At 40.7% G+C, this 13125-nt stretch overlaps 1 protein-coding gene across 9 annotated transcripts in view; it reads left to right on the forward strand.

Moving 5' to 3' along the window:
* Nucleotides 1-13125, forward strand: part of INPP4B (inositol polyphosphate-4-phosphatase type II B) — a 661544-nt gene that overhangs the window by 431227 nt on the left and 217192 nt on the right. For all 9 annotated transcript variants that reach the window (XR_010383803.1, XM_064493334.1, XM_064493318.1 and 6 more), the window contains exons 8-9: nt 492-542; nt 9027-9106. Coding sequence is in view for 8 of the 9 variants with exons in the window: in XM_064493334.1 (XP_064349404.1) it covers nt 492-542; nt 9027-9106 (131 nt within the window). In the remaining variant the exon portion in view is untranslated. The remainder of the gene's footprint in view (nt 1-491; nt 543-9026; nt 9107-13125) is intronic.

Genomic DNA, 13125 nt, shown 5'->3' on the forward strand with positions numbered 1-13125 from the left:
ATTAGTTTTCAAATGAATCTAGATAATAGTGTCTGACAGTTTGGCTCAGAATTCCTCAAGCGGGAGGGATATTCTCCAAGGACTGTGGGTTTTGGTGCCCATGTGGAGAATAAATATTTACAAGCATGCATGGAATGACTTGGTCTACGCCAACTCTGTCCTTTCCCCTGAACGTGGAATGAGGGTTGCTCTTCAAGGAGATTAAAAGTGATTCATCTAAAGCCAAGATATCTCTGTGTTTGACGGAGGGTGATGAGGTGAGGATCCAGGCCGCTCTGCCTTCTTGGGAGCATCAGGGAGTTCAGGAAATGTAAAAGGGCGGCTTCGCTGCTGCACACAGAGGATGTTGTGCATAGGCACCTTCAGTAATGATTAACTTCAGAAGCTGAATTGATGCCAGATGAAGGAAAATGAAACCCAGCATCTGTGTGAAGCTTCTGCATGGGTTTATACTCTAAAGTCCTACAGAAAATGTTTGTTTTTCTCCCTAGGTTCGCACCAGTGTCCTATCTGAACATAAGGATCCTCCGCCAGAGGTTGGGGTAAGTGTTTCTTATGTTTCCGAAAGGCACACACGTTGCTTCTAAATTAATCATTTGGATTGTCTCTGGCCTCCTGCCTGGTGGCTGACAAATAAAAATTGAGCTAAATTAACAGGGTGTGAGACTCTGTAAGGAGGCACTGTCACATGTTTGCTGAATTGCATGGAAGTCATTCTCTGTCTCCTGAAAATTATTCTCAAGTGGATTCGTATTTGGTTCTGCTGGCTAGAGATGAGTCTAGAAATTGCCCTGCAGGTAACTGAGATGCGATTTCGCAGCCAACATTCTTGAACCAACAAGAGGCTGGGAAATTGCAGCTGTGAGCTCTACCGCTTCAGCAAGGAGGCAGAGAACCAACTGGCCATGGGACTGTGACGTTTTCTGCTTCCTGTAGTGCAGGTCAAAACAGAAGCTGCCACCCAAGCGCAGCCCAATGCTGGAAAGTCCTGCCGAGGTCTTCCCGCTGCCTCCCAACCATCCCATCTCCAGCTTCCAGAAGTTGGGGGAGCAGAGGGTAATAGGTGATTTTGCTTAGACAAGGCTAGACTAGGCAGTGAAGGCTCCTGAAAAGGTAACCCAGAAGGCTGAGTCCCTGGGATCTTGCATTCAGAAAGGAGGGAAAAGTTCGGAAATAAGTTGGGTCTCAGAGACCCTGTGGCTATGCCAACTGAAAAGCCGATTTGAAATTCCCTGAAATCCTCCGGGCAATTGGCAGCCTTCTTCCAGTGGGTGTGGGGAGCCCTGTACTAGATAGCGTTCATTTCCTCGTTGGCACCAGATGCCATCCCAAGGGCTGAGAAGAACATCAGCCACCTCTGCATCTGACAGCGAAGGGGGAGAAGGGCACTTTGTGCTCTCATGCTGAACACGGGCTTCTCGTGCCTTCCGGGGCAGGTTGCTTAACTCTCTCTGACTCAAGTGAACCTTCCTGCCCTGTTCTCAGCCTCTTGTGCTGCTCTCACTTCCAACACCAATCTCTGTGCCAAGACTGTGTGGGCTTTGGTTTCTCCCAGGGGACCAGCGAGTCCTTTCAGCCTCAGGTCTCCATCCCCGCAGGCCACGTGCCCCTCCCGCTGCCCGGCCGCTGCTCCTCGCCAGCGGTCTTTCCCTGCTTAGGGCTCAGGTCACAGACTTCTGCCTATGACCACCCAGAAGCCCTGCATCAAACTAGAATTCTATTGCAAGCTGTCAGCACACTTACATTTCCTTTATTAAATGTAAGGCCATTTGAAATTTTGTAACTCTTTTAAAATTTTTAAAAAATTCTTTAGTGCTTTAAAATTTTCAGGAGTTTCACACATATGATTTCATAAATCCCATAATAACCCCTTTTTTGCCCCTCCCCCGTCTTGCCCCTCCCCCCCATCATGTCCCTTCCCCTCGTCTTGCTCCTCCTAGCTTCCCTTTCCCCACTGGTAACCATTACTTTGTTCTCTATATCTGTGAGTCTGTTTCTTTTTTTGTTTTATTCACTAGTTCGTTGTATTTTTTTAGATTCCACATATAATTAATATCATACGGTATTTGTCTTTCTCTGTCTGAGTTATTTCACTAAACATAATGCTCTCCAAGTCCATCCATGTTGCTGCAAATTGCAAAAAAAAATTAAATTTGTAAATCTTAATAACTTAAAAATTTTTTTAAATTATTTATCTTTTGAAGTTCAAGAAAGATGAGCTGGTTTAATCTTTTGTCCTCTAACTGCTCACTTCCACAACTCCTTTGTGTTAAAGCTCCCTTGCTTGAGGTTTTAATGACATCTTGGCCTAATCATGTAAGTTTCCCCCTGTTTTTTCCTCTCATTCAAGGTTTTGGAATATATCTTACTTATTTTAAAACTTGAGGGTTTTGTCTGCTTTTACATTGTTTTCTTTCCCCCTCGTCCACCATTTCCCAGGGCAGGCTGTAGACAGCTCTGAACCTCTAGCAGCTGTGGTGGAGGGGGAGCCTGGTCCACTCTCACACATGCCCTCTCCCCTCTTACCACTCAGTGGCTATGACAAGGAGAAAGGAAAGGGGAGGGGTTCCTTCTGTGCTTGGCCACAGTGAGGGTGCATTTCCCTTTATGCTGGTGTTGATGCTTTTCAGCCTGACGCTGACTATCTGAGTCCTCTTTGTGGCGGATGGTGAAATGCTGGCTCTCCTTTGAGCACAAATATAGGTATTTTGGGGAGGTCCTTTCCCAGCGTATATTTCCCGCCCGTGGGGATTCTGGTTCTGGCTGAGCCATCTCTCTGCCAGCCCTCTTAGTAAGTCCCAGCAGCATCGAGTAATCGATGATTCTCAAAGGAGACACAATCACCAGTTCCCAACACAGTAGAAGTGAAGATGATTTGGACACCTTCAAGTTTAATAAGTGAGTTTTTAGGCCCCAGGCTCCCTTGACCTGGGGTTTGGGCTTGAGGATAGAGGTGTCTTGCTGAGGGTAAAGAACAGACAGATTTGCCTTATTTCCTAAATTGCATATTCCCTAAATTCAGACCTACCCTCTCTGGTAACACCACCTTTATATTAACTGGCTGTGTCATGGTTACGAATAGTCCAGTTTCTCTAAACTGGCTTCTCTTTAGGCCCTGTGATGAGATCTCTGAACTTGTAATGTGGAACATTTGGTATCTTGTGTCCTCATCTTTGACAAAGACTCAGCTGTAATTCTTGGACCAAAAGAAAATTCTCAGTGGACATTCTGTACCATGCCTATTACATCAGCTAGGAATGCGTGGAGAGGCAAGTAACCAGATAAAGGTTAGCTTAAGGTAACGGACTTACTTTTCTCGTGTTAGAAAAAAGCCATGGGGAAACTGTCCAAGGCTGCAAAATGGCTTAAAGCAACCAGGCTCCACCCATCGTCCTACTCTTCCTTTTTTAAACTATGGTCCGATCTGACCAGTATACCTCCAAGTATCATATTCCAGATTGAAGCCTCTGATCGACTCATTCTGTTCCTTCAATTCTGGAAAACAGTAACTTGCTGAGAAAACTCAATAGATATACAGTTGTTCCTAAGGGATTGGTCTCAAGATCCCTGGTGGCTACCAAAACCCACCGATGCTCAAGTCCCTACAGTCGGTCCTTCATTTCCACGGGTCCCTTATCACTGGGTTCTGCACCCCAGGATACAGAAGGCCGACTGTTCTGCCACTGACGTATCACTGAGAAGAGCAGAGTTCCTAGGTAGGAGGGAATCTGGGTACAACTCCCATTTAAACAAAATCAAGATGCTATTAGTAATGAAGCTTTGGTGGAATGGGTATTAATGCCTCTGCACTCTTACTAGATGTTAAACTGCATGAGAGCAAAGGTCCTGTTTATTTGTTCGCTGTGATAGTCCTAGTTCTGTGCCTGGAAATTAACAAATATGATATACATTTTGAATGCATTAGGAAGCATACCATAATTTTGGTTTGCCAACCATCTTATATTTTTTAGAACCACCAGAATAATAAAAGAGAGGGTGTCTAAAAATAATTACAATAATATGGCAAAAATGAGCACATTTTATGACACATTGGAATTCCACAAAATGGCAATTAGATTACTGAAACTGAATCTCAAGCATGGCATGAGTGAGCTTAAATAAGAATAAGTCAGCTTGCCTTGGCTTTCTAATACCCTCAGAGTATGTGGTACTCTGGCTAGAGAAGAATTGCTACACTTGAGCAGCTATGAGTACCACTGGCTAATATACATCTCATCACTCCTCAGAATATCCTCTGGATGCTGAAAAAGTCCTTGAGAGTTTAAGTTCTTGGCCCAGAACATAGAGCTGGTAATGGCTCGGCCATTACAATGTGCTAAGGACTCTAGCCGCTGAGTCCTTCAATTTAAAAATTGAACTAAGTCCATTCTTATAAATGCTTCAAATGTGTTCTGTACATTTCTTTACAGTCTTAAGCAAGTTGTAATAAAGAGGAAACCTATACTTTGGATAAAGGCTTTGTGAGATGAACATAGGTGATGTAGATTTAACCAGCTCCTGGCAACGAGTATGGGGGTGTTCTTCCTCTGGGCTCTCAAGTTGTATGGTTCAGCCAGGGAACTGGACCATCGAGGACTTGCTTCAGGGAGGTATGCAGCCCTGGTGAGCATTCTGAATATCTGTGACTTGCACCGAGTTCCTGCAAGGGCTGGCGGGATGAATGGTTTATTTGTACACTCCCCGCAGAAAAGGGCCAGGGATTGAGACGGATGCCCCTCTTTCTCCACCCTGCTTGATATCACCCTCCAGGCAGGTGAGTGAGTGAAATCGTACATCTAGCAATTTAATGATATCTGCTGTGGGTGCTTGCACAAGAACGATAATGGGGAGTGTTGCACTGTCACGAGCCGGCAAGAAAGGTCAAAGCCACACGTCGTGCGGGCAGAGAGCCAGTCGGAAGGAAAGGGAATTACCACCTGTCCTGGAAATGAGGCACAGCGTGATGGAGATGAAAGAATTCTCAACTGAAGAGCAAGAAACCTGATTTCTAACTTGGCCTCTGCATTATCAGCTAGTTCTGTGAGCAGGTGGAAGCCAGTTAACGCCTATGGGCCCTGTTTCTTCATTTACAGACTGGTGATGTCTTAAGTCTTAACGTTCTTTGATTTCATCCAGACATTTCTCAGGATCTGATAAACATTCCACATGATCTAATAAAAATTTGAGCTGTAAGGAATCCTAGGTAACGTGTGCTCAACATTAATAACTTTAAAGGACGACATAACCTTTGTATCTTTGGTTTTTTTTTCCCACGTTTTATCTAGAATTTCTTTAGAAGATATATTTAAATCTAATTTAAATATAAATTAGATTTATATTTCCCTGGATTGAATTTGTAGTTTTAAATATGTATTTCCTTTTCTTTAATAATAGGAATTTCTCACAGACTTTTAATTTTTATTACCCTGCCTTTTCCAAAAAGTATTTTAAAGTAGATTTATAATATGTTTAAGTCATCTGACCTCTGGGCATATTTTCCTTAATCACTCTGCAAGCTAGCATTTATGCAATACTTTATTTATGCAATAGTTTCTATTTTCCCAGCAATGTAGTAAGTGCTTTTCCTGGGTTACTTTAATTCTCGTAACAATAACTGTGAGACAGATAGAGTTGCCGTGTGCAGCTTTTTCATACAGAAACTGAGGCCCAGGAGGGTGGAGTACCTTGTCTGGGACCCAGATTTGTGAGAGAGAAGACAGAGAAACTGAGCCTGACGGTGCCCGTCTGTGGACAGCTGGGCCAGGGGCTGGGAGAAGCGACTTAATTGCCCAGATTTCCACTTTTGGACATAATCATGTATTTGGAACTACGCTTCAGACCCCCAGCTCTACTGACTTTTTTTTTTTTTTTTTTTTGCCTTTTTAAAATTCCTCCCCTGATACTGGAGCTCCGTTTAAAAGCTTTATGATGAGAATTTTAGAAACAATACCAAAGGAGAGATGAAAACATTGTTCCTTGAGCTATATTTGGAATATAAAAATTTTTTAAGAGGTCTCTTAAATTTTGATTATGATTAAAGTGACAGTAAAGATAAAATAACTATATTAAATTACCCTTTTACATTAGCTGTTTTCCCTCTGTGGGAATTTAAGTTTCAGAAATAGAGAGAACTATTTTCCCTGATTCTTTCTTTTACCAGGAGTCCAGTGACTGGGTAAATGATGACTGGGTGAATGAATGATGTGTTTTTCAACTTTGGGAGCACAAGGGGAGGGGTGGATGTAAGTTTTATTTATACTGAGATAAAGCAAACACATAAAAACCTGCTAGAAAGTAAATGTAAGGGCAAGTTCATCATTCAGTATTGCCACGTGAGACAATTACACGCTGTCTTTAAATTATGGGATTTTATTAATGCATTTTATGCCCTGTGTAGTCCCGATGTACAGTTATTTTTAGAATAAACAGGAGAATATTTATACCTAAATAAAACTTCCTCTGGCTTGACACGGTTTCATAATGTAATGCTATAATGCCATTATCTAAATTGATTTCTAAAGGATGGTAATGATTTCTAACGGGTGGTAATGATTTCTGTAAGCTCTTACTAACTTTTGAGATTAAGCATGTGGCTACAGTTGTGATGGAAAAGACTGACTCCTGGGCATTGTTCTGGGCACCAGGGAAGCACTCGTGGTGCAGCGGTGGGCGTACCACACAGCCCCTCTGTTCCGAACACTGGGCTGAGCTGGGAGATGGACAAGCCAAGGTCCTGCTTCCACAGGAGCGCCTGGTCCGGTGGGCAGGAGAGACGTCCGCTGGCTCGTGGTCGCAGACTCCACTTGCAGCTGTGCCTCATGGTGTGTCTGCAGAGCATGTCTGAAAATAGCCACTCCACCTGTCTCTCAAGGCTACATTCCAGTCCGGGACATCTGCTCCTTTTGTTGCTGAAAAGGCAATAACATTTATGGCATGTACAGTTTGTTTTATTAATTCTAATACCATCCATACCTTCAAAATCAAAAAAGGTGAAGGGAAGAAGTAATTTGAAATTTTGGGGCACCATGAAATTTCTGAGGGATTAAGAATTTTCTTCGAGTGAGGATAATGAGGGAGGGGTGGATGTAAGTTAAAAACGCTAATTACCAGTGAAAAAGTGAGACATTTCTTTAAAATACAAAATGCTAAAGTGAAATTCACTACAACAGTATACAGTCTGCCAGCTAAAAATTGTTTTGATTTCCCACATTTCAGTGAACAACAGTAGTTTATAAATATCTCTAGAAGGAGCATTTCTTCTATACCTAATAGAATAATTTGCTTAGAAGCTGGTGTCTCTGCCGTTCATTCGTTCATTTATTGTTGGTAATTATCACATACCTGGTGTGTGTTAGGCACTGGGGATTTATCAGAAAACAAAGCTCTTTGTAGAACTTCAAATCTCAATTTTTATTTTTTTTGGGGGGGTAACAAAATAAGCTGTTAAATACATAATATTTACGTGATAATAGAAAAATACAACAGGATAAGGAGTAGAGACTAGCAGTGTTGGGGAGGGGTATTCTTTCATATGGGGATGTTCTAGTGTCTCTGAAAAGGGGGCTTGAGTGCTTTTGTTCAGCCGGGTGTCTCCTAGACTCTGTCTGCCCCTTGCTGAAAGCAGGCATTGTTCATACAGCTCCTGGACTTCTTTTTCTGTCTTGACTCACTTATTTCCTCACCTGTATCATCAGAACTTGTGTCCACAAATCCTCTGTTTTCACCTAACACTCTTCACCTAATAATTTAATCTCACATTATTCTGAATTTGATGACTTGATGTCTAAACCAGCTCTTTGAGTTTCCAGTGAATTAATCGGGTTTATCATTACTGACATGCAGGCATCTCCAGCTTTGCAACCGACTTGTACGTCAAACGTTTTTGCCTTTAAGACTTTTGAACCAGTTCTTCTAAGATAGAGGTTTGAAAAGAGGGAGAAAGATTCTGACCTGAAGCTTTTCTTCCCTTTGCTCAACGGATTGCTGTGTGTAGATGCAACGTTTTATGTATGGAGTAACTGCACGCTTTCCTCTGAAAGGACCCGGCTGATCTCAGACTACTTGGGTGAAGCCTCAGTCTGTGCAAGCTGGCCACAGACCTATGAAGAGAGAGTGTTCTAGAAGCCCTGGTGCTGACTTGTAAAATATTACATTGTGTTAGGCAGCAGTGGTGTAGGTATTAATGCAGGTTTGATATTTTCATGTTTACATCTTGACCTTGAAAGGAGAATGAGAAATCCTATCTATGGTATACCATAATATTGTGGCTTTAAAATCACAAGTAGCCAGGAATATTAAAAAGAAATGAAAGATTTTTATCCTACAAAAGAAAACCAATTTAGAGTTTTATTCTTGGTATTACGAGTCAGAGAGTGTAGAAGGTAGATATTCGTTGATAGTCAATACCCAGTGTGATGGGTTAAAAAAACAATTTTAGAAAATGTAACTGAATAAATACCAGCCTTTTTTGTGTGTTGGAATGAAGATGTCCCCTGCTAGTATGGAAATAACAAAGGAAACAAATGCTTTTAAACATTGCTGTGAGGGGGGAGAAATTCAGCATTTCTATTTATAACTTGTACAGAGTCCCACATAAAAATAGCTCCAACTAACAGATTTGCTCATATCTGGAATACAAAGTTGTTGCTGCCCATGACTTGAGGAATTCTAATAAGAAGAACGGTGGCATGGGTAAATACTGAAAGTTTGTCATCTTTTCTGTGACCCCAGTTTTCATATGGGGAGAAAATCTATGCCTGAAAGACTCCTGGATTCTATGTTGGGCTTTTTGTTACCTTCCAGGCTATGGGGCTCTGATTGTAACGAGAAGGATGCCTTTGCCTGCCTCATCCTCACCCCATGAGCTGGATATATTATTGATGGTTGTATCTCTGTCAGTGAAATATTTGTCAGGCTGATAGATTTACCATTTCATTCTTCTAAAGACTAATTTTGTTTGGTGTGACAGCAAAATATTAAGAACTTTAGAAGTTAATGAGAACCCATTCTTTCTCTCTGATTTCCAGCGAAGTTTCCTGGGCTATGCCAGTTTTAAAGTTGGGGAGCTACTGAAGTCGAAGGAGCAAGTGCTGGCTCTGAGCCTGAGGTGAGTCTCATGCTGTTAAAGTTAACAGCCCGTGATGTTTACGGAAAGCTGGCTGGGTTCGAGAGTCACAATTCTCTCCAAGGCTTAGGTGTCAGCTCTCAGACTAGCTTACATTCTCCACTGCAGCAAGTTGCAGTAAAACAGCAGTTACTCAAGTTCACATTCAAGTTTGTGTTTCAGATTGTCAACGGATATCAGCTCTTGCAGGGAAAAAAATGACATTATTAACAAATGAGTGGTGGCCAGGTGGGAGCAGGGGGATGGACTAAAACGGTGAAGGATATTAAGCGGTACAAACTACCAGTTATATAATAAGTAAGCCACAGGGATGTAATATACAGCACAGGAGACATAGTCAGTAACATTATAACTTTCTATGGTGCACAATCTATAAAAATTTCAAATAACTATGTTGTACATCTGAAGCTAACATAATATTGCAAGTAACTACACTTTGCTAAAAAATTAAAGTGATGAAGCTCCTTGAAAGTAAGAAAGTAAATAGAAATTATGGGCATGTAATTAAATAGCATTTCTGTTACTTATCAGAATGTTACTTTTTAAATCAAGTGAGTTTCTGGGTTTGAAGTATGTTTACTAGAGGCAACATTGCAGATTTATAATAAAGGGTAAGTTGATTGTCGTTTTTTAAGCTTATTTTGTTGCTATGCTATTAAGTTTAAAGCAAAGTTGAAACAGACTTATATTGCAACAGACAACAGATCAGAGATGGTTTTGAGTGTTAGTACAATTTGTTTTTATCCAGAGGATGACACACCAATCTCTAGGAAGTTGCATGGTGTTTTGACACTAAGAAGAATATTAAGTAAAATAATAATTTCTTTTTAATTTCATTGTAAGTTTGAAAGAATTAGCATGTTATTTTCTAAGTGTATAATAACTTTAAAATTCGGTGTACGTGGAGAACACTGCTGTACAGTATTTATGTAGTACATATGAGCATAAAATCGTATAGAACAGTTCTTGAACATTTTAAGATGCTCTTCTTTTGATAAAACATAGGGACAACTCTCAGGGAACAGACGACATGTCTCGAGTTTGTTTGCCCTCTGCCCCAGCCCCCAAGGACCCACTTGTACTCAGTTTATTTCGGTATAGATGCCAAGGCTTATACTGGCATGTGTACTGCTGGCTGTGTTCTTTGCTGATTTTCCTGATCCTTACAGTTTTGCATTTTAACTTAAGAGATGGTATAAAATAATTTCAAGTAATTCATATTCACGCAGAAAAGTAAGTGCTGATCGATTCTAATGAGGCTTTTTCTTTTCATCTTTTCTTTTCATCTTCTTTTTGGCTTCCTTTTGGCTGTGTCTCTTAAACATGTTATTTTTTTTCTTGTATTTTATTTGGGAAGACACTTAAAAATCTTTATAGTTTTGTGGTGTTATTTCCAATAAAGTTTTGCTGTGGTTATTTTCAGTTTGAAGTGTGTAAGGGCCAGCTAAAATGCCTGTTCATCACTGTCACTGACATCCTGGAAGGTATCTATTACCCACCCAGCCTGGCGGTTAGACCCAAGTGCCCCTGGATGCCTGATAGGAGATGTCAGACATCGAGCTTGCTGAGAACCCCCAGTAGCCCCATGTTTTCTGTGTGCGATGCGTGGCACTTTATTTCTCACCTTGCTGGTCACAAACTGTGGAATCGATTGCATCAGAACTGTCGTTAACATCGGCGGCATAGATCCACAACATTTAGACACTAGCTTTGAAACAGAAATCAGGGGCCCAGAAATTCTTAGTGAACTGAAAATCAGTGAACACACACAATACCTCAGAGAGAGGCTAGGAACAGAAGGATCTAGTTTAGAGTACCACATTTAGAAGGAAAAAGGAATATAATAATCTCAGATTTAGAGGAAATTGAGGCACATTGCCACTTTTGATTTTAATACTTCTGCTTCTGATGTATTTAAGTTTGATGTATAAAAGGAAAACAAATTCAACAACAGAATTGCGTTTTCTAGAAAAAAGAAAAAAATAATTTTTGAAAACCAATTTTGAAATGGCTAGGTTATTATTTTTTTCCCTTTTTGTGTTTTGCTAAATCTGTGGATTTCTCTTCCTATGAACCAAATGCATTATAGACTTATCATAACCTTTTGACTTCTGGCGCTTTATGTTTTTACATGTGCTGTAATTTATCTTCTTTCCACTGACTTGTTGGCCTCTGAGATACTGAGCTGGAGGAACATTAGGTCAGGGATAAGAAGCATTTTTTTGGTTGTTAGTTTAGTTTTGTTTTTCATATTCCTTTGCACTGAAAATATCTAACTTGTATTGCTTTTACATTCTAGTCATTATTTTTAAAGAGAGAATTTTCAGATTTCTGTAAAACAAATTCGCAGGAATAAGAGTCTTTTGTTGGCACCATTCTTTCTTGGTGAGCTTCCCAAAATCCATATAGTTTTGTTTGTGTTCACTGTCCTTTTGAGTTGCCTTTTATCAGCCAATTCAGATTTCAAACTCTCAGACTACTGCCATGAAACACCGTAGTTTAATCTGGCCACTGTGTCATATGTGAACTAGAATTTTTGAATTTTGCACTGAATTTTTTTTTTTCCATAGAAAACTTAAAAGGGCAAGAAGTGTGTATCTTATTTATAGATTTAGACTCAAATTTCATGAAATGTGATATGATGCATTTTTGAATTACACAGTAAAATTTATTTGCATATCTTGGGGAGAATGCCTCCAGTACAGTAAGTGCTTTCTACTCATGTAACTAATCCTCGTTTGGAGGCACAGTCACTGCATCTCTGTGTGGGTGTTCCGGTACCCGAACCGGACTTGGTGTCTTGGTAACCCTTTTACCTGTATATTACATCTACTTTGTTTTGCTGGTTTACGTGTGGTAGTTCCCATCTACTCTGACTTCTTTTAGATCTGGAACCATGCTTTCTGGTTTTGTTCTGTAGTTCATTGCCATATAGTCCTGCCTTCCACACTGTAGTGTAAACCAGCTGAGGTTCTTGCATGGAGGATTACAATTGTAGGCATGAAAGACACTGAGTAACCTCAAAATAACAATGATAATAAGAAGAGGAAGCTACTATGAGATACTATGTGCCTTATGCTCTGATAAGTATATCAGAGATGCTGTTTCATTGACCCTTATCTAATTAGCCTATGATGTTATTAATTTTTGTCATTTTATAAACTAAGAAGCTGAGGTCTAGAAAAGCAGGTAAGTAATTTGCACAAAACTACAATGCTCTTAAGCCCCAAAGCCAAGGTGTGAAGCCCCACATTTTTGACTACAAAGCTTATGCTCTTTTTTTTTATTAAGTTATTTTGTGTGTATGACTAGCTTTTGTTTTTCTGTTTCATTTCGTTTTTTTCATTTTTTAAATGGAGGTACAGGGGATTGACCCCAGGACCTTGTGCATGCTAATAAGCACGTGCTCTACCTCTGCTCTACCCAGCCTTCTAAGCCTGGACTCTTAATGACCCACTTCTTGTCTCCTTTGACAAAGGAGAAAACTGAGATCGAGTTAAAGCAGGTCACACATCACGTGACTGTAACAGCAGAACAAAGCAAGGACTCAGGTCCAGGACCACTTGTTCAAGGTGTCTCCCACATCTGTTTCACCGCAGTGCCTCCTTTTACGTAAATGAAGACCTAATGAGTGTTAACAGGTCCTGGAGAACTCAGAAATGTGAGCTGTGATGGCAGAAACTGAGACGTGGCCTGCTCTGTTCAGGGGCAAGGGAGACTGAGCTCAGGAAACCTGTGGAATCTATCCTCATCCCAGAACCATGGGCCTGAACCTGGTTTTCTGCCCACACACCTAACAGCTATTTGCTCTACCAACCTGATCTGAGTCTCTTGAAACCATGACAAGCAGAAATTTGGAACATCATAGTCTTATGATTTAACAACAGAATGGAGAAACGGGGAAAATTACGTTGTTAGTAAAGTAATCTAACAATCACAAAGGTAGAAAGAATGGCCAGGGGATAAAAATTCTTTCTTGGGAAATCCTTCTCAGAAGAACT

This window comes from Camelus dromedarius, chromosome 1 (genome assembly GCF_036321535.1).
Source record: "Camelus dromedarius isolate mCamDro1 chromosome 1, mCamDro1.pat, whole genome shotgun sequence".
In the NCBI taxonomy this organism is placed as follows: Eukaryota; Metazoa; Chordata; class Mammalia; order Artiodactyla; family Camelidae; genus Camelus; species Camelus dromedarius.